We start from the raw sequence: 25,650 nt of genomic DNA, 5'->3' as shown, positions 1-25,650 counted from the left end.
GACTCTATCTCAAGTGCGTAGTCTAGAATGGTGAATGTATTAGTCTGCTCAGGCTGCCATTACAAAGTACCATAGACTGGGTGGCTTAAACAACAGAAATTTATTTTCTCACAATTCTGGGGGCTAGAACTCCTAAGATCAAGGTACCAGCAGGCTTGTTTTCTGAGCCTTTCTCCTTAGCTTGCAGATGGCCACCTTTTCCCTCACATGGTTGTCCCACAGTCTGTGTCCTAATTTTTTATAGACACTAGTTATACTGGAATAGGGCCCACCTAATGACCTCATTATAACTTAATTATCTCCTTAACAATGCTACGTCCAAATACCTCCAAATACAGTCACATTCTGAGGTATGGGGTTGGGGGGAGTGGGAGGGTCGTATGGGTAGGACTTCAACATAGGAACTGTAGGGGACACAATTCAGCCTGTCACAGTACAGGCCCAGTGTATGAAGAGAGCCATTTTCCCCAGTGGCTTGGATCACAACCTCAGAAAGGATTTTTTTTTTTAACCACCTTACTGCAGGTAAACCAGGGAAACATTTCATTGGAATAAGAAGTTAGGTTGTCTTCCTGCGTGTGGTTCACTTTTTTCCCTTTTTTAAAAATTGTGGTGGCCAGGCACCGTGGCTCATGCCTATAATCCTAGCACTTTGGGAGGCCTAGGCGGGTGGATCATCTGATGTCAGGAGTTCGAGACCAGCCTGATCAACATGGTGAAACCCCATCTCTACTAAAAATACAAAATTAGCCAGGTGTGGTGGCACATGCCTGTAATCCTAGCTACTCGGGAGGCTGAGGAAGGAGAATCGCTTGAATCCGGGAGGTGGAGGTTGTAGTAGCCGAGATCGCACCACTGCACTCCAGCCTGGGCAAGAAGAGCGAAACTCCCATTCAAAAAAAAAAAAAAATTGTGGTAAGACACACATAAACTTTACTATCTTCATCATTTCTAACTGTATGGCTCAGTGGTATTGAGGACATTCATACCATCGGACAACATCACCACCATCCGTCCATCTCCAGAACTCTTCATTGCAAAACTGAACTCTACCCATTAAACTGTAATTCCCTGTTCCCCTCCTCCCCCAACCCCTGGCAACCACCATTCTACCTTTTCTGTGATTTTTTTTTTTTTTTTTTTTTTTTTGAGACGGAGTCTCGCTCTGTCGCCCAGGCTGGAGTGCAGTGGCCAGATCTCGGCTCACTGCAAGCTCCGCCTCCCGGGTTCACGCCATTCTCCTGCCTCAGCCTCCCGAGTAGCTGGGACTACAGGCACCCGCCACCTCGCCCACCTCGCCCACCTCGCCCGGCTAGTTTTTTGTATTTTTTAGTAGAGACGGGGTTTCACCATGTTAGCCAGGATGGTGTCGATCTCCTGACCTCGTGATCTGCCCGTCTCGGCCTCCCAAAGTGCTGGGATTACAGGCTTGAGCCACTGCGCCCGGCCCTTTTTCTGTGATTTTAACTATTCTTAAGTACCTCACAGAATTGGAATCATAGTGTTTGTCTTTTTGTAACTGGCTGATTTCACTGAGCATAATCCTCAAGGTTCATCCATGTTATAGCATGTATCAAATGTTTTTTTCATGGCTGAATTAATGTTCCATTATATGTATGCCACATTTTCCTTATCCATCTTTTGATGGACGCTTGGGTTACCTTCACGTTTTACTATTGTGAATAATGCTGCTATGAACACGGGAGTACAAATATCTCTTCAAGATTGTGCTTGTTTTTAGATGTACACCCAGAAGTGGAACTGCTGGATCATATGAGGACTCTATTTTTAATTTTTTTAGGAAGTACCATACTGCTTTCCATGGCTGCTGTAACATTATATTTTCCCAGTAATGCACAAGGATTCCAACTTTTCTTTTTTTTTTTTTTGGAGTCGGAGTCTGACTGTCGCCCAGGCTGGAGTGCAGTGGCATGATCTTGGCTCACTGCAATCACCACCTCCTGGGTTCAAGCGATTCTCCTGCCTCAGCCTGCCAAGCTGGGACTACAGGCGTGTGCTACCGTGCCCAGCTAATTTTTTTTTTTTTGCATTTTTAGTAAAGATGGGGTTTCGCCATGTTGACCAGGCTGATCTCGAACTCCTCACCTCAGGTGATCCGCCCGCCTTGGCCTCCCGAAGTGCTGAGATTACATATGTGAGCTACCGCACCCAGCCAAGGTTCCGATTTTTCTACATCCTTACCACACTTTTTTTTTTTTTTTTAATAGTAGCCATCCTAATGGGTGTGAGGTGGTATCTCACTGTGGTTTTGACTTGTATTTCCCTAATGGTCAGTGATGCTGAGCATCTTTTTATGTGCTTTTTGGCCATTGGTATGTCTATTCAAGTCCTTGCCTTTTTTTTTTTTTTTGTAACAGTCTCACTCTGTTACCCTGGCTGGAGTGCAGTGGCGTAATCTTGGCTTACTGCAACCTCCGCCTCCCGATTCAAACAATTTAGCCTCAGTCTCCCAGGTAGCTGGGATTACAGGTGCATGCCACCACACCTGGCTAATTTTTATATTTTTAGTAGAGACGTGGTTTCACCATGTTGGCCAGGCTGGTCTTGAACTCCTAACCTCAGGTGATGCGCCTGCCTCAGCCTCCCAAAGTGCTGGGATTACAGGCTTAAGCCACAGTGCCCGGCCCCTTGCCCATTTTTGAACTTTTTTTCTCATTGAGTTTTAGGAGTTCTCTATAGTTCTATTAATCTCTTGTCAGATATATGATTTGCAAATATTTTCTCCCATTCTGTGGATTGCCTTTTTATTCTGTCGTTAAGTGTCTTTTTTTTTTAAAGAGATAGGGTCTTGCTCTGTCACCCAGGCTAGAGTGCAGTAGTGCAATCATAGCTCACCGTAACCTCAAACTCCTGGGCTCAAGCAATTCTCCTACCTCAGCCTCCTGAGTAGCTAGGACTACAGACAGGCACCACCATGCTCAGCTACCTTTTTAAAAAAAAAAACTTGTAGAGATGGGGTCTTGCTATGTTGTCCAAAGTGGTCTTGAACTCCTGGCCTCCAGCAATCCTCTTGTGTCAGCCTCCCGAAATGCTGGGATTACAGACATGATCCACAGTGCCTGGCCTGATTGTGTGGTTTTTAAAAAAAATTTTTCTAGAAAGAATGGAGGCAGGGTTTTACTATGTTGCCTAGGCTGGTCTTGAACTCCTGGGCTCAAGTGATCCTTCCACCTCGGCCTCCAAAAGTGCTGGGACTACAGGAGTGAACCACCATGCTTGGCCAATAGTGTCTTTTGATGTGAAATTGAATGCCTTTAATTTTCATGAAGTCTAATTTGTTTATTTTTTTCTTTTTAATGTTGATGACTTTGGTGTCACATCCAAGAAACTACTATCAAATCCAACGTTGTGAAGATATTCTCTATGTTTAATTTTAAGCTCTTACAATTTAGGTCAATTTTGAGTTAACTTTTGTATATGATGTTTGGTAAGGTCCAACTTCACTCTTGGATATCCAGTTTCCAGGCATCAACCATTTGTTGAAAAGACTGTCCTTTCCATAGCCTGGGCGATCCTCTCACCTCAGCCTTCCAAGTAGCTGGGACTACTGCTTTTTTCAAACAAAAAAACTTTGTTTTAAAAACTCTTTATCAGTCCTGGATAAAAATGTTGCCTAAGGATTCTAAGTCCTTTGGCCCCACCTGAGACAAATGCTTAATGGAACCACGTTTCACGACTTCTACTGCTGCCTCTGAGGTCCAAGTCATAGTCAGTTTTTGCCTGTTCTATTGCAGTGGCCAACTGATCTAGCCACCCCACCCCTTCTCTGCACAGCAGCCAGAGGTCTCTAGAACCAGGTCAGGTCAGGTCTTTGGCTACCTGCCACCCCGAGAGTCTCATCCCCTGATTCCTGATTACAGCTCACAGCACCCCCTCGTATCAATACATGGTGTCAGGTCCCTCTGCCTTTGTGGGTCCCTTTCTCTGCCTGACAGGAGCTGAGCCTCTTCATCCAGGTCTGGGCTCAGACACTGAGGCCTCCCCCACCTCCCCGCCCAAGGTAAGTGTCCAGCACAGGTGCTTGATAGCAGTGCTTTTAAAAACACTAGGTTTCATCCGTTAGGTTGTACAATCAGTTCAGTAGGTCATGGCCGATAGTTTGTTTTCAACTTTTTATTTTGAAGTAATTATAGATTCACAGGAGGTTGCATAGGAGGTTGTCTAGGGAGGTGCTGCGTACCCTTGCCCCAGCCTCCCCCAATGTTAACATCAGGAGCCAAAAACTGACATTGGTACAGTCTACAGAACATACTCGGTTTCCCAGTTATATCTGTACTCCTTTGTGTACCTAACTCTACACAATTTTGACTTCATGTATAGCCCTGTGTAACCATCAGTCAGGCTGACAGATGGTTTTCAACACCACAGGACTCCCTTATGTGAACCACCCCCCCACCATCCCTAACCTAACCCCTGGTAACCTTTAATCTGTTTTCCATCTCTGTAATTACATTATTTCATCAATGTTACATAAATGGAATCCTGCTACATGTATGTTTTCAAGATTGGCTGGTTTTGCTCCGAAGAATTTCCTTGAGTTTCATCTGAGTTGCTGTGTGTACAGCAGTTACTGAAAATGGCACTGTATCACATACAGTACGGATACATATTGTTTTATATTTCAACAGTAATATGCTATATATAACAGTCTATGCCAAATAATGACGTAAAATACTTATTATTAATATGGGGTTTTGTCCAAAACACTTATTTTTAAAATATTTATTTATTTAGCCGGGCGCGGTGGCTCAAGCCTGTAATCCCAGCACTTTGGGAGGCTGAGACAGGCGGATCACGAGGTCAGGAGATCGAGACCATCCTGGCTAACACGGTGAAACCCTGTCTCTACTAAAAAAATACAAAAAAAACTAGCCGGGCGAGGTGGCGGGCACCTGTAGTCCCACCTACTCGGGAGGCTGAGGCAGGAGAATGGCGTAAACCCGGGAGGCGGAGGCTGCAGTGAGCTGAGGTCCGGCCACTGAACTCCAGCCTGGGCGACAGAGCGAGACTCCGTCTCAAAAAAAAAAAAAAAAAAAAAGGATTTATTTATTTAGAGACGGGGTCTTGCTCTGTCGCCCAGGCTGGAGTGCAGTGGCACAGTCATAGCTGACTGCAACCTCAAACTCCTATCCCCAAGTGATCCTTCTGCCTCAGCCTCCCAAGTAGCTGAGATTACAGGTATGAGCCACCATGCCTAGCACCTGTCCATAAAGTGTGAAATATACTGCTCTTATTGCAGTATTTGTTTTCTTCATAACACCACCATAAAAGAAAATTATCCAAACTGCTTCAGAAATTACCACCATTTTATTTTTATTTATTTTGAGACAGGATATCGCTCTGTTGCCCAGGCTGAAGTACACTGGCAAAATCATGGCTCACTGCAGCCTCAAACTCCTGGGCTCAAATGATCCTCCTATCTCAGACTCCCAAGTAGCTGGAACTACAAATACGTGCCACCATGCATGGCTCGTTTATTTTTTGTAGAGATAGAGTCTTGTTATGTTGCCCAGGCTGGTCTCAAACTCCTGGGCTCAAGCGATCCTCCCACCTCAGCCTCCCAAAGTGCTGGGGTAACAGCCGTAAGCCACCACATCCAGCCACCATTTTAAATCCCTATTTATTGATGTTTAATGTCTGTCTTTTCCCCAAACTACAACAGAAACTCTTTGAAGACAACTTGTCTGTTTCGAAACTGTGGTCTTGTAGGCCCCAAACCCTGTCCAACATGTGGACACTCAGATGTTGTGAAGGAATTGCCATAGCAACAAATGCAGGAACATCCTGTCCAGAGAGATTATCTGCTGATGTGGAACTTGAGTAGTGAAGGAGGAGGCAAAATATGACAGTTGCACTACAGAGGCAGGACTCAATGCTTCCTAACCGAGCATGCAGTCGCACACTGCATACCTTGCTAAACAAGCAGGTGGCAGGGAGCATGGCTGCACTGAGGGAAGGCCCCTCATGGACTGGGGTGCTGGCTGGCATGCCCTGGCTTTTGCTGCACTCTCCAGCTCTGCCCCATGAACCTGAAGGCAGCTGCTGCAATCCCAGGCATCACATGCAGACTGCCAATTCATTTTATTATTTTATTTTTGAGACGGAGTCTTACTCTGTTGCCTAGGCTGCAGTGCAGTGGCACGATCTCAGCTCACTGCAACCTCTGCCTCTGGGGTTCAAGCGATTCTCATGTCTTAGCTTCCTGAGTAGCTGGGATCACAGGCGCATGCCACCATGCCCAGCTAAGTTTTGTATTTTTAATAGAGATGGAGTTTCACCATGTTGGCCAGGTTGGTTTCGAACTTCTGACCTCAAGTGATCCACCCGCCTCGGCCTCCCAAAGTGCTGGGATTACAGCAGACTGCAAATTCAGATGCCCCTTCCCTGTGTTTAAGAGTAAGAAAAACCTTGTAGATCTCTAGCAGTCGTCTTCTTTTCCCTCACTGGGTGGAAATGCTCATTAATCCAGCCACAGCCATGCTGGAGGCACCTTGGTTGCCTTAGACACATCAATACTCCCCTGATGATGGGGGAACGCTGGCTCCGCTGTAGATGCTCCTGCTCTTGGGATCCTGTGAACACAGCCCCCACCCCCACCGTTCACAGACACAGACAGGGGCTCTTAGGGAGCACAGGAGAAAACACTCAAGCAGGGAAATACTGTTCTTTAATGGACACCCTTCTGAAGTGATGGATTGTTCTACCCCAAAGAACAAATTTAAAGATATTCAACTTGCTGCCTGTGTCCAGGAAGAGAGCAGGGAGGGTGCTGGGCACAGACCCAGCCTAGCCCTCAGCATCACATAACAGGGCCACCACAGGATGAGAAACCATTCTATTAGTAATAAAGAGACCGCTTCGAGAAATAGTGTTTTTGGTGGTTCATACATTTTAAAACACCTACAAGAGAATAAGCATACAAGTTTCTAACACTGTCCAGACAACACTGTTATATATAAAATCTAACAAATGTAAACTTAATTTTCAGCTTCTATTTGAAATCAGATGAAATGGCTTTTGATACATTAACCACCAGGGGAAATTTTTTTGAGGGAAGGAGTCCTTAATTCCACATGTCTTGGACTTGGATTTCTTAAGGTGAGTCCACAAACCCTCTTTATGCAACGTTGTGTGTTCTGTAGCTGTGTGCATTTCTTAAAAACTAGAGTCTCCAGGGGCCGACCTGGGAGCCTAACAAGTGAAGCCTGCTGGTGCAGAGGGGCCAGCAAGCCCTGCCTGCTCGGCACACCTGCCTGCATGTGCAGTGGAACTGAGTGGAGCAGAGTGTGAGTACTCACAATGTTCACCAAACCTGAGACATAGCAGGCAGTTTCCCAAGGACTAGGAAAGACATTCACAGTGGCGCAACTGTTTAGCTACCTCATTATGACCCACCTGTGTGTCCACACAGGTCAGGGCTACCCTTCAGTTTACCTGAGAAGCCTAGACCTCAGGACCGCCATCTCCTATGCTACTGTGCCCAGCCTGACCTGGCTGCTCACAGGTACCTGGCCATAATGCTTGGCCTCCTGGAAGCTCTGAAGCGGTGCAATTGTCCTGCAGAACATCGCAGCGTCAGGGTACCCTGCAGGCTGGTGAGGGGTGGGCAAGTAGGACCAGCAATGTCCTGCTCCACGTTCCAAACCCAGCAAGAGCTCACAGGGACCCACTAGACTGTGTAGGCTGTCACAGTCCCCAGGGTTTTGCAACAGCAACTTGAAACAGACCAAGGAAGCTGCACAGGCCAATGGCAGGGGTGCTTGTCACTCGTCCTTCTCCTGCGGCAGAGGGAGATGCCAGTCTGGAGGGGGGCTCTGCCTCGGGGCCCACACCAGGATGTGCTTCCGTGCAGCCTGGACTCGTGCCCGTTCGCTCTCACAGAGGGAATGCTGTGCAAATAAGACTCTAGTCACTCCCCAGGCTCTGAGCACCCTCAAGACCCTGTACCTCCCCCCAAAACACAGATGGACAGGAAGGGGCCTATGGTGCACACCACTGTGCAGCACAGCTGCATCCACCTTGGCGAGTATTCCATATTAGCGCACAGAGATTGAGATCATTTTGTTCTCACAAACTACTGTGAAAAACTACTGAATAGGTCATACTAATTTGAGGAATTTTAAAATATCTTCTCCTGGACCTCAGGGCTCAATGGCTCTGGCTGACCTTGTGAGTCTGGGGCATATTCACCTGCTGAGAGTGAGCCTGGGGGTGGAGTGGAGAGGAGAGAAGAGTCTGAGACAGCAGCTGTGGGGAGCTGCAGGGAGGAGTGTGGTAGGGAAGAAGGGAGGAAGACAGGGAAGAAATACATGCCCAGGGTATCCTGGAAGGGTGGGAAGAGTCCAGAGGACAGACCACCTGCCTGAGTGGTGCCACAAGTGCCATTCAACCCATCAGCTTCTTCTAGCTACTGTATCCCAATACAGACACGGGTCAGTGTATCACAACACGGGAGACCTTCGCTGTGGGCCCTTGGTAAGTATCAGGTGCTATGTGAGCCTCTTTACACAGATCATTTAATCTGTCTACGTCTGTCTTTGTTCAAGCTCTGTTGCCTCAAATAAAATATTTTGATCATGTTTAAAAAGCTATCAGAAATGTAGCACAGACTATTAAAGATTCCCAAATGTCCATTCCCAATGTGGCAGTTAACAGCTTCCCTGATACCGTTTTTTGGTCCAAATTTTAGAGCTAACATGTTTCCCTAATGATGAGATAATCTTCTGCTGGCTAGTCTACTTCCTGCTTTTTTTTCACTAAACAATACACTGTAGGCACTTTCCCACACCCAGGTAGATGACTGACTATTCCTTTCAAAGGCTATCCGGTATTTCACTTTGTGGAAAAAGCTAATTGGTCAAATGTCTATTAGTGAAATTTAGGTTGTTTTCAGCTTTTGCAGTATCAAAAACATAATTAGCATTCCGAACTTTTAACTGTACACTCTTATCCAATTACTTCCCTAGGATAAAGTTCCAGAAGTAAAACTTAAAGTCAAAAGGTATGCATCTGACATTTACATAATCAGAACACCCGACACCCCCACCAACACTGTACAACTACCCAGAATTCTTCAAACCCCCATCAACACTTAACGACTTTCTGCTGGGCAAAACCTGCTGTTACTGTCATTTAGACTTATATACCTGACACCTGGCCATTTGGTTTTTTTCTTTTTTGTTTGTGAGATGGAGTCTTGCTGTACTGTTGGCCCAGGCTGGAGTGCAGTGACACGATCAACTCATTGCAACTTCTACCTCCCAGGTTTAAGCAATTCTCCTGTCTCAGCCTCCCGAGTAGCTGGGATTACAGGTGTGTGCCACCATCCGTGGCTAATTTTCATATTTTTAGTAGAGATCGAGTTTTGCCATGTTGCCAGGCTGGTCTCGAACTCCTGACCTCAGGTGATCTGCCCACCTTGGCCTCCCAAAGTGCTAGGATTACAGGCGTGAGCCACCACGCCCAGGCTTTTTTTTTTTCTTTTTTATTATTTTTATAAAGATGGAGTCTTACCACGTTGCCCATGGCTGGTCTCAAGCTCCTGGGCTCAAGCGATCCCCTTGCCTTGGCCTCCCAAAGTGCTGAGATTACAGGTGCCCACCACCATGCCCACCTGGCTTTCTTTTTTAATGAATTGCTTCTTTGTGTCCTTTGGCCATTTTTCCATTCTGAAATAATCCCTATATTTCTTATTGATATATAAGAGCTCTTTATACACACGCGCGCAGATATACATACATTAAAATTATCAATCTCTTGCTATACAGGCTGTCAGCTTTCTTACTTTTTTTGAGTTTCACATATTATGGAATAGTCATAATTTTCTTTTATACAGCAGTCTGGTTTCCACATCAGTTCATGTCTTTCAGATCACTGTATACACTTAACAATGTTGAAGTGTTGATCAGTCCCATTGATTCTCATTCCTTGGCACTCCCCATGAGCCTTGCACCTTTCGGCTGGCTTCTCTCCATCTCCTCTCTCACAAGGGGTCCACCGTAGGACTGTGTATTCTAGACTACAGTGTGGGTGCCAGGAGGGCAGAGACTCTTCTTATCACTCGTGCATCCCCAAGAGTACCCAATGTAGTACATATTTGCTGGATGAATAAACAACTAGAACCACCTCCTTACCGATCTCTCTGCTCCTGTAAAACACTCTCTACACCCTAGCAAACAGATTGAACTTTTTTCCTCTTTTTTTTTTTTTCCTGAGACAGGTCTCCCTCTGTTGCCCAGGCTGGTGTGCAGTGGCGTGACCATAGCTCACTGCAGCTCTGAACTCCTGGGCTTAGGCGATCCTCCCACCTCACTCTCCCAAGTAGCTGGGACCACAGGTGCACGTCACCACACTTTGCTAACAGACTGATCTGTTAAAGATATAAATCGAATTATGCTTCCCAGCACACTTTAGACTAAACTCTAAACTCCGTATCAAGGCCCACCAGGTCCCTGGTATACCGCTTTCCAACCATCCACCTACCCTCTGCTTCAGGAACACAGGCCTTCTCTGTTTCTCAGCAGTGTCTACCGGGGCTGGATGAAGGCTGGCTCCTGGTCACTCAGGACTCAGCAACATCACCTCCTGCGTAGGCCAGCTGATGACCCTAACATTGGACGGTTGCCCTCTTTGCTCTCTAAACCACTCTACACCCTCCTCGCTGGTCTCCTTCGTTGTCTTTCACGCCCCCTGAAAGTCCTGTTGATATGCTAATTTATACCAACTCTCAAAAGAAAGGAAGCGTGAGGAGGGTAGGGACCTTGACAGTTCTCGGCTAGGTCGCGGGGCCTGGGGCGTGAAGGGGTGGGGAAAGCTGGGCCCTGCAAGGCGCTCCGAAGAGCCGCCCCGCTCCCTCCCGGCGCACCTGGGCCTCGGCGCTCCGGCGCTTCTCCCAGTCGCGGCAGCTGGCCAGGTCGCGCCGCCACTGTTCGCAGGCCGGCCGCTCGCCGTGGACGTAGTAGTGGTGCAGGAAGTGCCTGGCGCTGCGGCAGAGCTTCCACTCGGCGCGGTAGGCCTCGCAGGGGCGCGGCGGCTGCGGCGAGAGGCGGCGCCTGAGTGGGGGCCGGCGGCCGCGCCCCACGCCCGGAGCCTGTCCCGTTCCCTCCCTCCGGAAGACCCTGGTGGTTCCCGGCACCCGAGCACACTCACCTGCCAGCCGCTGCCGTCCGCCATGTCTGGGGGACCGGGGCGCCAAGCCCGCCCCTCAGTCCGCCAGCCAATGAAGAATGAAGAAAGCGGCACCTCGTGATCGACTGAAAGAATAACTAATAAGCACCGACACATTCAATTACAGTTTCGCCCCCATCTTAGAGAAGCTCGGACAAACAGGACGAGCAACCAATAGCAACCGAGGGCGGCTGCGGCGCGCGGAGGGCCAGGGTCGCAGGGTAAGTCCGGGACGAGGCCTGGCGCGGAGCCTACTCGGCCACCGCGAAGCCAGCGCCATTCACCCCGGGCCATGAGGGCATCCTGGGCCGCGCAGCTACCTTTTGTCAGTCGCCTCTAAAATCACACTGCTCTGGCCAGTTCTTTTTAGCAGCTTTATGAGATTTTCTCAAATCTCAACAATGCGGTTTATTTTCAAAAGTATGTACTGAGCATCAAGTTGGTGCAGCGAACCTCCCAGATCTGCAGCTCTGGCGGTCTTGTCTGAGCGTCCACTCAGGATGGAGGTGAACTCGCAAAGTAACCAAGGTTGGTTGGGCATGACGTGTGGTGGATCTAGGGTTGGATGACCTGCCCAGGGAACGCAGGCTTGAAGTGGAGGCTGAGAAGGCAATCCGAGCACGGCCATAGGCCGGTCAAAGGCATGGAGGCGGTGTGTAGCACGGGTGAGTGGGGTAGGAGTGGCTTGGATGTCTGTAGCTCGATTCTAAGGGTGCGGGAGACATGTAACATTTACCTTATTTATTTTTCGAGACAGGGTCTTGCTGTGTCACCCAGGCTTATGTGCGACCTCGAACTCCAGGACTTTGAACAGCTGGGACCACAAGCATGCACCGCCTCACCAGGCTAATTTTTAGTTTTTTGGTTTTTTTTTTTTTTTTTTTTTTTTTTTTTTTTTGGTAAAGATGTGGTCTTGCTAAGTTACTCAGGCTAGTTTGGCCTCAAGCGATCCTCTCACTTTGGCCTCCCAAAGTGCTAGGATTATAGGCTGAGCGACAACGCCTGGCTGCAACGTTTATAAAAAGGAGCAATGCACAAGAGGCAACAAAGGCAAGTAAAGGGGAAGCTGGTGGGCTTGCAGAAGTGCCCACTGGGACAGACTCCCTGGAGGTGGGTCAGAAAGCTGCAGTTTTACCAGGGGTCCTGCTGTTGAGGCAGCTGGCTCAAGGACCAAGCCCAAAGAAGACACTGGGAGGAAGGCTGCAGGCCAGGGTGCAGGAGTAACGACCAGAATCAGTGCTCCAACTGGCCCCACTAAAAGGCCCTGGAATGGAATCCATCCTGGTCCAGGCAGGGGAGTGTGCCTCCAGCAAAGGACCAGGCGTTTCACTGCATACACAGCAGGTGTTACTTAGTGAAGACAAAAACCCAGAGCCAGAGGTACTGCAACATTCTTGATTATGCATAAAGTGACAATTTGTTAGCTGATGTGATCCTGCAAATGAAAGCTGCTACCCACCAAGGAGGGTTTCTCCCTCTGCTAGTAAAACTGAGACTTTGTCAGTGGAGGGTCAGGTAAGTCCCCACAGTGCTCACGCCTTCCAAAACCACGCCTAGTTCCAGTGATGATGGTTTGTGCCACAGGCCAAGTACTGAACATCATGACACTCATAGACACTCTTCACTGAAGACATGTGGATAGACCCTGGGGCCACCATCCTCTCCTCTCTGGAGTGTTGGAGGGGCCCTGACCAGGGCAGGATCCCCATGCCTAGAAGCAGGGTCAGCCCTGGCTCATGGGGGACCCCGCTGGGCTTAGCCATTGCCACCTAGGAATCAGGCAGCCTTGTTTCTTCCTACTTTCTCCAGAAGAAGCCCCAGATGGGAAGTTTTCTAATGGTGAGATGGAACACGGGGCATCTGCCAACAGGACTTCCTTCAGTTCTGGTCAGAGGCCCAACCACCAGTCTGTGTTAGTACCTAATCAAACATTTAGATTTAGGCTTTAGTTATTGCCTGTTTTTACTTGAAATTCTTGGCTTAGAATTATTCCCAATGGGGCCAGGCACAGTGGCTCATGGGAACAAATTTAAAATAATCAGATTAGCATGTCAAAAGATCTCACGTTATAGAAAGTGAAGACCTAAGACCAAATAAATACTGATAAAAAATAAAGACAGGCCAGCAGAAGCTTGGATGATTTAATAAATTAAAATTAGGAGTGGGGGAGTAGGGAAGAAGGAAAGAGAGGAACATCTCTTTAGCATTTGTTCATTCCAACATTCACATTTGCTTCTCCATGGAGTTGTTTCACTATGAACAGGTTCACTAAGGAGCCAGTTATGTCCATATGAAATGAGAATAGAAGTGTAAACTCATTCAGATCAGGTTTTTCTGAGTGATGTTTTTGAAAAAAATATGGAAAATAAAAATAGAAACATTCTTTGTCAAATACTTAAATTGCAGCCACAGTAGTGGGACAGCCACTATTTATAGAACATACGTCTATTTAAACCCTTTTTTTAGGCCAAAGACTGACACCTATGCAACTGACCTAGGAAAAGAAAGGATAAATGAAAAAGAAAGAACACTTCATGTTAGACAATTTAGTCACCTCCATTGGTTTTGACAGAATTAGGGATACAGAATTGCTCCTGCTGAGGCAGTGGGAGCCCCCCTCAAGCTGAAAGCATGAAGAGGTGAGGCGGCAGCTGCCTACAGGCCCTCAGGGACAGCTCTTTGTCTTTCCCCAAATCAAGCATACAACTACAAAGTCCTGCTGCTCCACTTCAAGTAAAACTTGATAATTCTTAGGTAACTCTAAGCAAATCTTAAGTAACAGAGTATTCTGATGAGGCTCATCCCTGTCAGTGCCAGTAACTAAAAGCCAAGATGTTGCAATTTATTCTTTTATTATTTTCCAGTCAGCCAACAGTCCTCACTTAGGGCTTTCTTCCCTTCTTACGCAACGACTGTCCTTCTCCAGAGAAAGCGACGAATCTGCCTCCAGCTTCATCCTAGGTGTGAAGAGAAGATACTATTTTCAGAAACTCCCTGGAGATTTACAATAAATGCCTTACTCTATAGACTCACGTACCATCCATATTACTCATAAGAAATGTCTCAGGCTGGACACGATAGCTTACACCTGTAATCCCAGCACTTTGGAAGGTAAAGGTGGGAGGAACGCTTGAGCCCAGGAGTTCAAGACCAGCCTGGGCAACATAGTGAGACCCCATCTCTACCAAAAATAGCTTGGTGTGGTATGTGCCTATGGTCCTAGCTACTTGGGAGGCTGAGATGGGAGGATGGTTTGAGCCAAGGCCATAGTGAGCTATGATTGTGCCACTGCACTCCAGCCTGGATGGCAGAGCAACAGAGCAAGACCCTGCCTCAAAAAAAAAAAAAAAAAAAAAAAAAATCTCTAAGTTCATCACCCAAAAACTTCAGGTCACTTTTCTGTACATGCTTGAAGAACTGTTTTCCCACTTAATTCTGAAGTCTCATGCCAATAAACTTATCTAGTATACTCCCAAGGCTACAGAACTGAATTCTGTTAAAAAGAATTCCATTATGTAGAAGAGCCAGTTTTCTACCAGTGGACATTGCTGTGGTAAGCAGCTTAATGTATTTGTACACAGCTCTTGATATTTTTTTAGAGCTCAAAGTCCTGGGTCAAAGCGTGTACACATTTTTAATGCTTTTAACTTATAGAGAACAACCAGCCCTCAGAAACATTCTACTAAGCTATCCTTCCATCAGCAGAAAGAGGGATTGTTTTTTCCCAAGCCTTTGAAAACTGCACATATTTTGTTTCACATATTTTTATTGCTAGTCAGTCTGAGGCATTACCTCAACTTTTCCCTAGGAAGAAGAGGATTCTGGAATGTTCAACACAAATCCCTGCACCTGGCTCCCCACTAACTGTAGCATGTTATACCTGCAGTAGAACACCATTTAGTATTTATGTGGTAATATTCATGTAAATTTGAGTCACGGCTGCATTTAGTCTTCCTTTGCCACACAGCCTTCCATTTATCCTGGTGTCAATAGCTGCGTTTGGCTTTTTTCTCTATATATTCAATCACAGCCTGCATTGCATGGAGTTCATCTGTTTTGACAAAGCTGTGTCCTCCTGGGCCTTCACCCTGCCATACCTGGACTGGCCTTTCTCTAGGTACCGTACGTGTTAGTGGGGGCTCCTTATTTCCTGGATTCTATGACTTTATTTCTACCTTATTCCTTCATTTTAGCGAGGGACACCTTCTAGGAGCTTCCTGAGAAAAGATGCATAAGGATTATCTTCTTGTGAGTTCCTTTTTTCTACTCTCATATTTCATTGTTTTTTTTTTTTTTTTTTTTTGAGACAGAGTCTCGCTCTGTCACCCGGGCTGGAGTGCAGTGGCCGGATCTCAGCTCACTGCAAGCTCCGCCTCCCGGGTTCACGCCATTCTCCTGCCTCAGCCTCCCGAGTAGCTGGGACTACAGGCGCCCACCACCGCGCCCGGCTAATTTTTTGTATTTTTTAGTAGAGACGGGGTTTCACCGTGTTAACCAGGATGGTCTCGATCTCCTGACCTCGTGATCCGCCCGTCTCAGCCTCCCAAAGTGCTGGGATTACAGGCTTGAGCCACCGCGCCCGGCCATCTCATATTTCATTGATAGTCTGGTTGGTATGTTAGTCTGCTAGGGCTGCCATATAAAATGCCAAAGACAGCGTGGCTCAAACAACAGAAATTTCTTGTTCATAGTTTTGGAGGCTAGAAGTGCAGGATCAAGGTGTCAGCAGGTTTGGTTTCCTCTGATGCCCTTTTCCTTGACTTGCAGATGGCTGCCTTCTTGCTGTGTCCTCACATGGCCCCTCCTATGTCCAAATTTCTTTTTTTTTTTTTTGGAGACGGGGTCTCACTTTGTTCCCCAGGCTGGAGTGCAGTGGCGCGATCTCGGCTTACTGCAAGCTCCGCCTCCCTGGTTCAAGCCATTCTCCTGCCTCAGCCTCCCAGGCTCCCGCCACCACACCCGGCTAATTTTTTGTATTTTTAGTAGAGATGGGGTTTCACCATGTTAGCTAGGATGGTCTCAATCTCCTGACCTTGTGATCCACCCGCCTCGGCCTCCCAAAGTGCTGGGATTACAGGCGTGAGCCACCACACCCAGCCCAAATTTCCTCTTCTTAAAACGACACCAGATTGAATTAGGGCCAACTCTAAGGTCTTATAACTTAATTGCTTCTTTAAATGGCCCTATCTGAGTTACTGGGGGTCAGGGCTTCAACACAGAAACACTGGAGGGACACAATCCAGCTCTTAAGAGTTGGTACAGAATTTTAGGTTGGAAAAAATTTCAGAATTTTGAGGATATTGCTCCACTATCTTCTAGTTTCCTCTGTGTCCTGCTAAGATGATGTCCCTTTTTTGGGAGACAGGGTCTTACTGTTACCCAGGCTGGAGTGCAGTGGTGTGATCTCAGTTCACAGCAGCAGCCTCTGCACCTCCCAGGCTCAAGTGATGCTCCCAACTCAGCCTCGAAGTAGCTGGGACTACAGGTGCGTGCCGCCATGCTGGGCTAATTTTAAAATTTTCTGTAGAGACAGGGTCTCCCTATATTGCCCAGGCTGGTCTCAAAAACCTGGGCTCAAATGATCTTCCCGCCTCAGCCTCCCAAAGTGTTGGGATTACAGGCGTGAGCCATGGCGCTTGGCTGATGATGTCCTTGATCCATGGTGATACCTCTGTTCTCTCTCCAGAAGCTTTAGGATCTTTCTTTGCCCCAAAGTGGGGCTATTTTGATTCATTTTGCTGGAACTCAGTGGACCCTTCAAATCTGCGAACTTGTGTCCATCTTTGGGGAAACTATTTCCCTGATGATTTCTGCTCCTTTGGTTTCTGTGGCTGTTCTTCCCACAAATCCTCTACTATTTAGATGTTGGATTGGGAAGCTTTCTGACTCTGGCCTTCACTTCAGAGGTAACAGTCTAGAGTGCTACTGGAGTCGGGCCTCCAGCCTTCTGGGGTGGGGGAGGGAGGGTAATGCAGCTCTAACTGCTTAGTAACAGAGTTCTGTCATTAGTCCCTCATTTCTAGAGGTGCCTTTTGAGAATTCTACAGTCTACACACAATCTACACAGAACTGCTTCTAGGCTTTTTATGATCTGCTAAGGTACCCTGGGTTTTCAAAGCCTTGTAGTTGCCTCCTCTTCCACTGTCTTTCTTACCTCATGACCTTTAGCCACAGCCTTAGTGGGGCTGCAGGATGGAGTAGAGCTAAATGTGTCTTCAATCCCATCTTTAAACATATACTTCTTAAATACATATTTATGGTCAAACAGGCCTGCCGTGCCCACCGGCCTACCCTGCCTTCTGTAAATTTGCAACAGTCAGATCACAGTCAGCCTGGGGGATGTCCCATGCTGAGGTCTTAGGTCTGAGTCAGGCACTGGCTTTTAGTGAGAAAGGCAGCCTGTAGCTGGTGAAGCCTGGATGGTGCCTGAAGGAGGGGCTGGAGGGTGAGGTCTGATTGGCCACTGTTTGCTCCTCTGGGCCTGAAAGGTCTCAATGCTGTTTCAACTTGAACATTGAGCCCAGAAGTGATTGTGAGTAGGACCAGGTGTGCAAACTTCACAGTGGTCTCTGTCCCCAACCACCCCAAGTGCTAGAGAGAGTTCGGTAATCAGGATGGGCCAGGGATGGGTCCTATGTAGCAGCTGGCCCTGAATGGGTGACTCAGTACATCTGCCCTTGGCCCTACTCCTGGATCCTCAAGGGTCCAATCCTTTGAGAAAAGGAACCAGGAAAGCGATGGGTCTGAAGTGCTGGTGTTCTAGAAATCCTCATCACACAGAGGTGACTGCGTTCCACTTGCTGCTGGGCCTGGCCCACTCCCACAAAGTGCCCATGTCTATAGGATGCTCAGCCCTTGCCTTCCTCTGTCCCACCACCACCCTGCTCAGCTGGAAGGTACTTCCTATATTTGAAGTTCAAGGTCTCTGTTGGAAGATGAAGCCCACCCAGGGCACACAGTTCTGTGATAACAGAGCCTGGAGTCAGCTCTAGAGCAAGACAGAGGTCCCGACCCCCATGCTGCAAGTCTTCTGTTTCACACACCTCACACCAGCACTACAGAAAAAAACAGGACACCAGGGAGCAGAGGGACCCCAGGAAAGGGAAAACATCACAGATACCCTGATGTGGTTTGGCTGTGTCCCCACCCAAATCTCATCTTGAATTCCCACGTGTTGTGGGAGGGACCTGGTGGGAAGGAACTGAGTTGGTGGAAGGTAACTGAGTCATGAGGGCGGGTCTTTTCCGTGCTGTTCTCATGAGTGAATAAGTCTCACGAGATCTGATGGTTTTATAAGGAGATGGTTCCCTGCGCCAGCTTTTTCTCCGCGTGCTACCATCCATGTAAGATGTGACTTGCTCCTCCTTGCCTTCTGCCGTGATTATGAGGCCTCCCCAGCCATGTGGAACTGTAAGTCCATTAAACCTCTTTCTTTTGTAAATTGCCCAGTCTCCGGTATGTCTTTACCAGCAGCTTGGAAACAGACTAATACACACCCCTACTCAGAATGCCAGGAACCTCAGTCATCACTAGCAAATAAATCTCCTCATTACCAACCAAGGAAATACACTCACCTCTTCAACCTTTTTGACAAGGGGACGTGAATTTCTGATGAAAGTTATCTTACCAAGTTTAAATTCATAATTGGGAATTCCTCTGTAAGAAGAGAGAGACAAGGAGAAATGTTATTTCCAGGAAAAAAGGACTAAAATTCATTTATGACAGTGAAGAGGAATGCAGAAAAGATGCTGCTGCACCCCACCTGGGCCCTTTGGTGCTTCCTGGCATCCTCCCAGGAGGGAAGCAGAAGGTAACTGGCTTCCTGGTTTAGTATCAGCATTGGGTATAGGGCCAGGGGCTTTAGGCTCTGTACCTGTCTATGGAGAGGGGTCATCTGAAGGATTGGGAAGCCCTCACTGTCACTGTCCTGAGCTTCACAGAACCCCCTGAGGTGGCTAGACTCTCACTCCAGTATTCTCCTGATTTCACACACACAACAGACAACTGACACACCTCAGCCCTGCCCCTGCCATCATGGCCACCAGAGGAAGGGTCTGCTGTGGGTCCCTGGACCCAGCAACAGAAGCACATCTGAGGTAGCTCCTCAGGGAACTTTCAGGAGAACTAAGATAATGTGACCTGATTAATAATTCAAAGTCACAAAACAGGAAAATAGGCAGATCACCAAATAGGGACCAGAAGGGTTTTGAATAAGAGACAGATCTGATCAGACACACATCTTCGGAAAGCCACTGGGGGCAAGAAGACGCTGAATTGGAGGTATGGAGTGAGGCTGGACCACAGTGGTACTGGGGGTGGCACTGTGGAAGGAGGGACATGTTGTGCTCCACCCCACCAAGGAGAGCAGGTAAGGGTAAAGTCCCTTGGGCCTACTGACCCAGGCTTTGTCTCCAGAACTGGGGTGAGGCTGCCCCACCCCAGAGGGCTGGCACAGATCCTCCTCCTGTCCTGAAGGACAGCCAGGACAGACTTACCTTTTAATATCTCCAGGCTTGATTGGGGAGGGGCTGGGCTCCACCCCTTTCTTCTTTCCATCCAGTCTATTGCCAGAGCCGGAGAAAGCCTAGACAGGAAGTAGTTGAGTCATATAATGAGCCCAAGTGTGAGGACAGATATGTCCTTTGCTTGGAGATCACTGCAGGGATGTGAGCTGGGGTGCTGTGCAGACCCTTCAGGACCGAAGCCCTGACTCCTCAGCTGCTGGGGTGCTGGCAGCTGAGAACTCTGCCCAGTTCCTCAGGGGGCGGCCATGAGCTGAAGAGAGCCACTTGGCCAAGGGCAGCCAGCAGTCAGTGTTAGGTTAAAAGGCCTGACCCCTGCCTCTGCAGGGCCACCCAGTTCAAGCTCTGTGGGTGGGCTAAGGTCACTGTTGTGACTGCCCCATAGCTCAGCTTCCCATCATTCTGCTGTCTCTGCTGCTTCCTGGCACCTCCTGCCACCTCAGTGCCCACACATGAGCCACCTCCACCTGTTTCCCACGGAGCCTTGCCAGTGGTTATGCTAAGGGTCATGTTTGCAACCCACATGGTACAGGCAAAGAAAAAAGGAAACATGATTTACAAGAGAGAGAAAGCAAATGTGGTAACGTTTGGTGAACCTAAGGGAAGAGTATATGTCTACTGTACTATTTAAACTCTTCGGTAGGTTAGAAATTCTTAAAAAGCTGGGCTGCCTTATGGGGCTGTTGGGAAGATTCCAGCAGAGAGTAGATATAAAAGTGTTTGGTAACTGAGCAAGTGGTAGATTTGCATGCATGTGCACAGGTACCCAGAGGCCCAGCCCCTGCTGATGTCCATCGAGCATCATGAAGAACAGCTTGAGTGAGTGCTCTAATTTCAAGGAGCAGAGGGCACAGCAACGTAAGTCAAGTGGTCTGGTACTCACGCGGAAGCCCAGCTCTCCAGCATAGCCACTGTGGCCGGCTTCACCTTCCTGACAGAGAAAAAGAAAAATAGGTGAGCTCCTCAGCGGGAACACCCAGCTTCCCTCTCATCCCCCACCCCCAGCTAGAATGTCCCCCGGAAGCATGGCTGGAAGGGACGCAGAGGATATGACACCAACACCAGCAGAGGCCACCCACGAGTCACTACCAGGAACTCAAAAGCAGCATGCAGCAGGACAGCAAAGGACACTGGGGATAACACTTACTGTCGACTCCTCATGCTGGACTTGTCTTTCGGGTTCTTTGTAGCCCAGGGGAGCATCAAAGTCCACCTGTGTTTCCAGGATTTTAAAAGTAAAATATTCAGACATGGCCACCCTTGGCTTCCTTATCTTTTTTGCTTTTAATTGAGACAATTATAGATTCACATGCAGTTTTAAGAAATAATACAGAAAGATGCCTTGTACACTTGCCCAGTTTTCCCAACGGTAGCATCTTACAAAATTACAGTAAAGTATTGCTGCCAAGATATTAACACTGGCACAACCCACCACTCTTATTCAGATTTCCCAGTTTTACATGTTTTTGTTTATGTGTATCTTTAGTTCTACACAATGTAATCACTGTGTAGGGCCATGTATCCACCACAGTGGAGATGTAGAACAGTTTCACCACCACTAGGATTGCCCATGTTGTCTTTTTATAACCATACCCAGCTGTCTCCCAGCCCCCTCCACCAGTCCTAAGCCCTGGCAACCCCTAGTCTGTCTTCCATTTCTAAAGCTCTGTCACTTTAAGGATGCTATATAATGAAGTAACTTTTTGGGATTGGCCTTTTTTGCTCAGCAGTATTGCCTAGTAATACAACCAGGATGCTGTGTGCATCAGCACTTCATTCCTACTCAGAAGGTTCAGCACGCTTCCTTAGCTCTTAAGAATATTCACTCCTCAGCCAGGCGTGGTGGCCCATATCTGTAATCTCAGCACTTTGGGAGGCCAAGGTGGGTGGATTACCTGAGGTGAGGAGTTTGAGACCAGCATGGCCAACATGGTAAAACCTCGTCTCTACTAAAATACAAAACTAGCCGAGCATGGTGGCACACGCCTGTAATCCCAGCTACTCGGGAGGCTGAGACAGGAGAATAGCTTGAACCTGGGAGGTGGAGGTTGTAACCAAGATCAGGCCCCTGCACTCCAGCCTGGGCAACAGGAGTGAAACACAGTCTCAAAAAATAAATAAAAAAATAAAATTCACTCCTCAACAGGTCAGAGCTAACCATGGCAGCACTGGCAACACTCTGTTGCCTCAACTGGCCCTGAGATAGATGACAAGGTCACAGTCTCCTCATGATGTTCTGACAGCATCTTCCTCCTCTTTGCCCAAAGAGTCCCAGGGGCTGTTTGATGCCCTCCTGACACCCTGGCCTGCAGTGGTCACCAAGTGCCCATCCTCCCAGGGCCCAGGCTCACTGTAACTGGACAGAGCCACTCACGTTCATGTCACACTCAATGATGGACACTGCCTTGTCAGGTTTGGTCTCCATCACACGCAGTTCGTAGATCTGTGGGGCAAACACAGAAATCAGTTGGATGGTTTCCTGGCAGCACTGAAGCTGTCGCTGTCCATGTTACTGTGGCTCTACCGGCTCCCGCAAATGACACAGCATTCACGCCCACGACACAACCTACAGCTGCACTTCTTGCTGTGACAACACTACCATAAGGGACAGGCTGCCCTGTGCCCATCGCAGAAGAGATGCTGTTCCCCAGATGTGGTTCAAATTAGACAAGGTAGTTATACAGCTAACTGCAAAAGACGCTAACAATCTCTAACTCAGAAAGTTCACTTCTGGAACTTTACTATTTATTTTATTTATTTTTAGACAGAGTCTTGCCCTATTGCCCAGGCTGGAGTGCAGTGGTGTGATCTCGGCTCACTGGAACCTCCGCCTCCTGGCTTCAAGCACTTCTCCTGCCTCAGCCTCCCTAGTAGCTGGGACTATAGGCATGCGCCACCACACGTGGCTAATTTGTGTATTGTTGTAGAGACGGGGTTTCACCATGTTGACCAGGCTGGTCTTGAACTCCTGACCTCAGGTGATCTGCCCACCTCGGCCACCCAAAGAGCTGGGATTACAGACGTGAGCCACCGCACTTGGCCTTCAAAATTTATTCTAAGTAAATAACTAGCTATTCCCAATGAGAACATTCTAAGAAGGCTCATACCAATGTCACTAATGCCACTGTACAGATGCGCCTTGACTTACGATGGAACCGAGTCCCATAAACTTATCATAAGTTAAAAATGTATTAATACTCCTAACCTACCAAACATCATAGTGCAGCCTGCCTTAACCATTCTCAGAACACATACGTTAGCCTAGAGTTGGGCAAAATCATCTAATATAAAGCTTATTTTATAATCAAATGTTGAATAACTCATGTAATTTATTGAATACTGTACTGAAGATAAAAAACAATGGTTTTATAAATATTCAAAGTATGGTTTTTACTGAATGTGTATCATGTTTGAATCATCACAAAGTTGAAAAATTCTAGGTAGAACCATGGTCAGGGACTGTCTGTATACTCAAAAGGCAGCTGAATTATATTTGTTCATATATAAATTTATAGTTATACAACAGTATGCTATGCAGCCAACAGGAAAAGAATTTTAAAACCAGTCATGTTGCTTGTGTCTAAGATGACCTCGCGAATGTAAAAAATGCACATGAAAAATGTCCAGAAGCAGGGCTGTGCATATTGGCTCACACCTGTAATCCCAGCACTTTGGGAGGCTGAGGCAGGCGGATCACGAGGTCAGGCGAACGAGACCATCCTGGCTAACATGGTGAAACCCCGTCTCTACTAAAAAATACAAAAACTTAGCTAGGAGTGGTGGCAGGCTCCTGTAGTCCCAGGAGGCTGAGGCAGGAGAATGGTGTGAACCCGGGAGGTGGAGCTTGCAGTAAGCCGAGATCGCACCACTGCATTCCAGCCTGGGCGACAGAGTGAGACTCCATCTCAAAAAAAAAAAAAAAAAAAAAAAAAAAAAAAAAAAAAAAAACTTCCAGAAGCACAGAAATTAAAAGTGGCCCTATCTACTTTTTCCTGCATCATTTCAGGTTCTTTGCTTTTATCTAAAGTCTGTCTTGCTTTTATTTTTTTGAGATGGAGTCTCGCTCTGCCACCCAAGCTGGAGTGTAATGGTGTAGTCTCAATTCACTGCAACCTTCGCCTCCCAGGTTCAAGCGATTCTCTTGCCTCAGCCTCCCAAGTAACTGGGACTACAGATGCATGCCACCACACCTGGCTAATTTTTGTATTTTTAGTAGAGACGGGGTTTCACTATGTTGGCCAGGCTGCCCTTGAACTCCTGACCTTGTGATTCACCCCCCTCGGCCTCCCAAAGTGCTGGGATTACAGGCGTGAGCCACCGCGCCTGGCCAGTATGTCTTGCTTTTACAATCATTTAAAAAAGTCTGGATAGTCCCACCATTTAAAAAAAAAAACCTAAGCAGGGCCAAATCTACTTTTAAAAGTGTCGTAATTATTGAATAAACAAGGAATAAAAAGGATCTGTCATTGTGTGGATATACTACCATTTATCCACTGAGCATCCGGCCTGTTTCCAATCATTTTGCGATGTTAATGACACTACTCTAAACATTCAAACATGTCTCCTAGGGCTTGGCTCAAGCTTCTCTACCGTTTTTATGTGTTCAAATTGCAGGCCACAACCAATCAGTGGGTCATAAAACCAATAGGGCTGCAAGCAGAACTGAAAAGGAAAGAATTGGAGGACAGTACCCTAGAAGTACCAGAATATATTGCATTTAGTAAGGATAAATATGCCTGTGACATTTTCCATTTACTTTTATGTATTGGCATAATATTAAACACTTTTTTTTTTTTAACTATGGGACCACTTTTCTAGGTTGGTGCTCCTCAAACTACCTGGGAAGACCTAGTTTTTAAAAATGTGCAGTCTGCTGGACTGCCACGTGGTCCTCTTGCACAGAAGCAAGACACAACACACACCAAATGCCCAGAGTTCACCAGGACAAGGACCGGTTCTGTGGCCATCTGTGTGGAGGTTACGACAATGCCAAATTGCTATACGTTTCTAAACATTCACTTTTGACTCCTGCTTCCCCCAGGCCCTGGCAACCACCATTCTTTTTTTTTTTTTTTTTTTTTCCTTGAGGCAGGGTCTTGCTCTGTCCCCCAGGCTGGAGTGCAGTGCCATGACCCTGGCTCACTGCAGACTTAACTGATCCTCTCGCCTCAGCCTCCTGAATAGCTGTAACTATAGGCACATGCCACCACACCCAGCTAATTTTTAAAATTTTGCATTACTTTTTTGTAGTGACAGGATCTCACTATATTACCCAGGCTACTCTCAAACTCTCGGGTTCAAACAATCCTCCGGCCTTTGCCTCCCAAAGTGCTGGGATGCCAGGTGTGAGCCATGGTGCCCAAGTGATTCTACTTTCTGTCTTCCATGAATTTGACTACTCTAAGTACCTCATGTAAGTGGAATTGTAGTATTTGTCTGTCTGCATCTGGTTTATTTCACTGAGCAGAATATTCATCCATGTGGTAGCATGTGTCAGAATTACCTTCCTTTTTAATGTTGAATAATATTACATTGTTTGTGTATACCACATATTATTTACCCATTCATCTGCAATTTATTTTTTACTGTGGTGTGAGTTAGGAACTCAATTTGTTTTTTCATCTTAGGAATAGTCAATATCCTAGATTCCCCAACCCCAGTATCTCCTTTGCCTGATGACATCAATGTTGCCTCAGTGGTGGACCAAGATTCTTTGTATATAAGGCTTTGTTCCACTGGCCTACTTGTCTACTGCAGAACCAACGCCACATGGCATTTTAACTACTGGAGCTTTATTACACTAAGCTGCCATATAGAATCTTCCTTATATATGACTAGATTCTTTTGTCAATATTTTATCTACAATCTATATATCTGTATCAAGTGACAATGATCTGTAATTTACCTTTCTCCTATCCTTGTGTGGTTTTGGTGATCAAGG

At 47.1% G+C, this 25,650-nt stretch overlaps 2 protein-coding genes across 2 annotated transcripts in view; both read right to left on the bottom strand.

The window, feature by feature from the left end:
• Window positions 1-4,119: 4,119 nt before the first annotated feature.
• Window positions 4,120-25,650, bottom strand: part of C10H22orf39 (chromosome 10 C22orf39 homolog) — an 86,863-nt gene continuing 65,332 nt past the window's right edge. The window contains exons 2-4 of the mRNA XM_050746329.1: window positions 11,170-11,198; window positions 10,886-11,053; window positions 4,120-7,910 (exon numbers count right to left, since the gene is read on the bottom strand). Of these exons, the coding sequence (XP_050602286.1) occupies window positions 7,785-7,910; window positions 10,886-11,053; window positions 11,170-11,198 (323 nt within the window). The 3' untranslated portion in view covers window positions 4,120-7,784. The remainder of the gene's footprint in view (window positions 7,911-10,885; window positions 11,054-11,169; window positions 11,199-25,650) is intronic.
• The window catches only part of UFD1 (ubiquitin recognition factor in ER associated degradation 1), a 79,426-nt gene continuing 67,796 nt past the window's right edge, over window positions 14,021-25,650 (bottom strand). The window contains exons 10-15 of the mRNA XM_050746243.1: window positions 22,084-22,152; window positions 20,857-20,922; window positions 20,593-20,640; window positions 19,683-19,771; window positions 18,762-18,843; window positions 14,021-14,144 (exon numbers count right to left, since the gene is read on the bottom strand). Coding sequence (XP_050602200.1) covers window positions 14,070-14,144; window positions 18,762-18,843; window positions 19,683-19,771; window positions 20,593-20,640; window positions 20,857-20,922; window positions 22,084-22,152 — 429 coding nt within the window. The 3' untranslated portion in view covers window positions 14,021-14,069. The remainder of the gene's footprint in view (window positions 14,145-18,761; window positions 18,844-19,682; window positions 19,772-20,592; window positions 20,641-20,856; window positions 20,923-22,083; window positions 22,153-25,650) is intronic.

The sequence above is a fragment of the Macaca thibetana genome, chromosome 10, assembly GCF_024542745.1.
Source record: "Macaca thibetana thibetana isolate TM-01 chromosome 10, ASM2454274v1, whole genome shotgun sequence".
In the NCBI taxonomy this organism is placed as follows: Eukaryota; Metazoa; Chordata; class Mammalia; order Primates; family Cercopithecidae; genus Macaca; species Macaca thibetana.
This window is presented reverse-complemented; position numbering and strand designations above follow the sequence as displayed.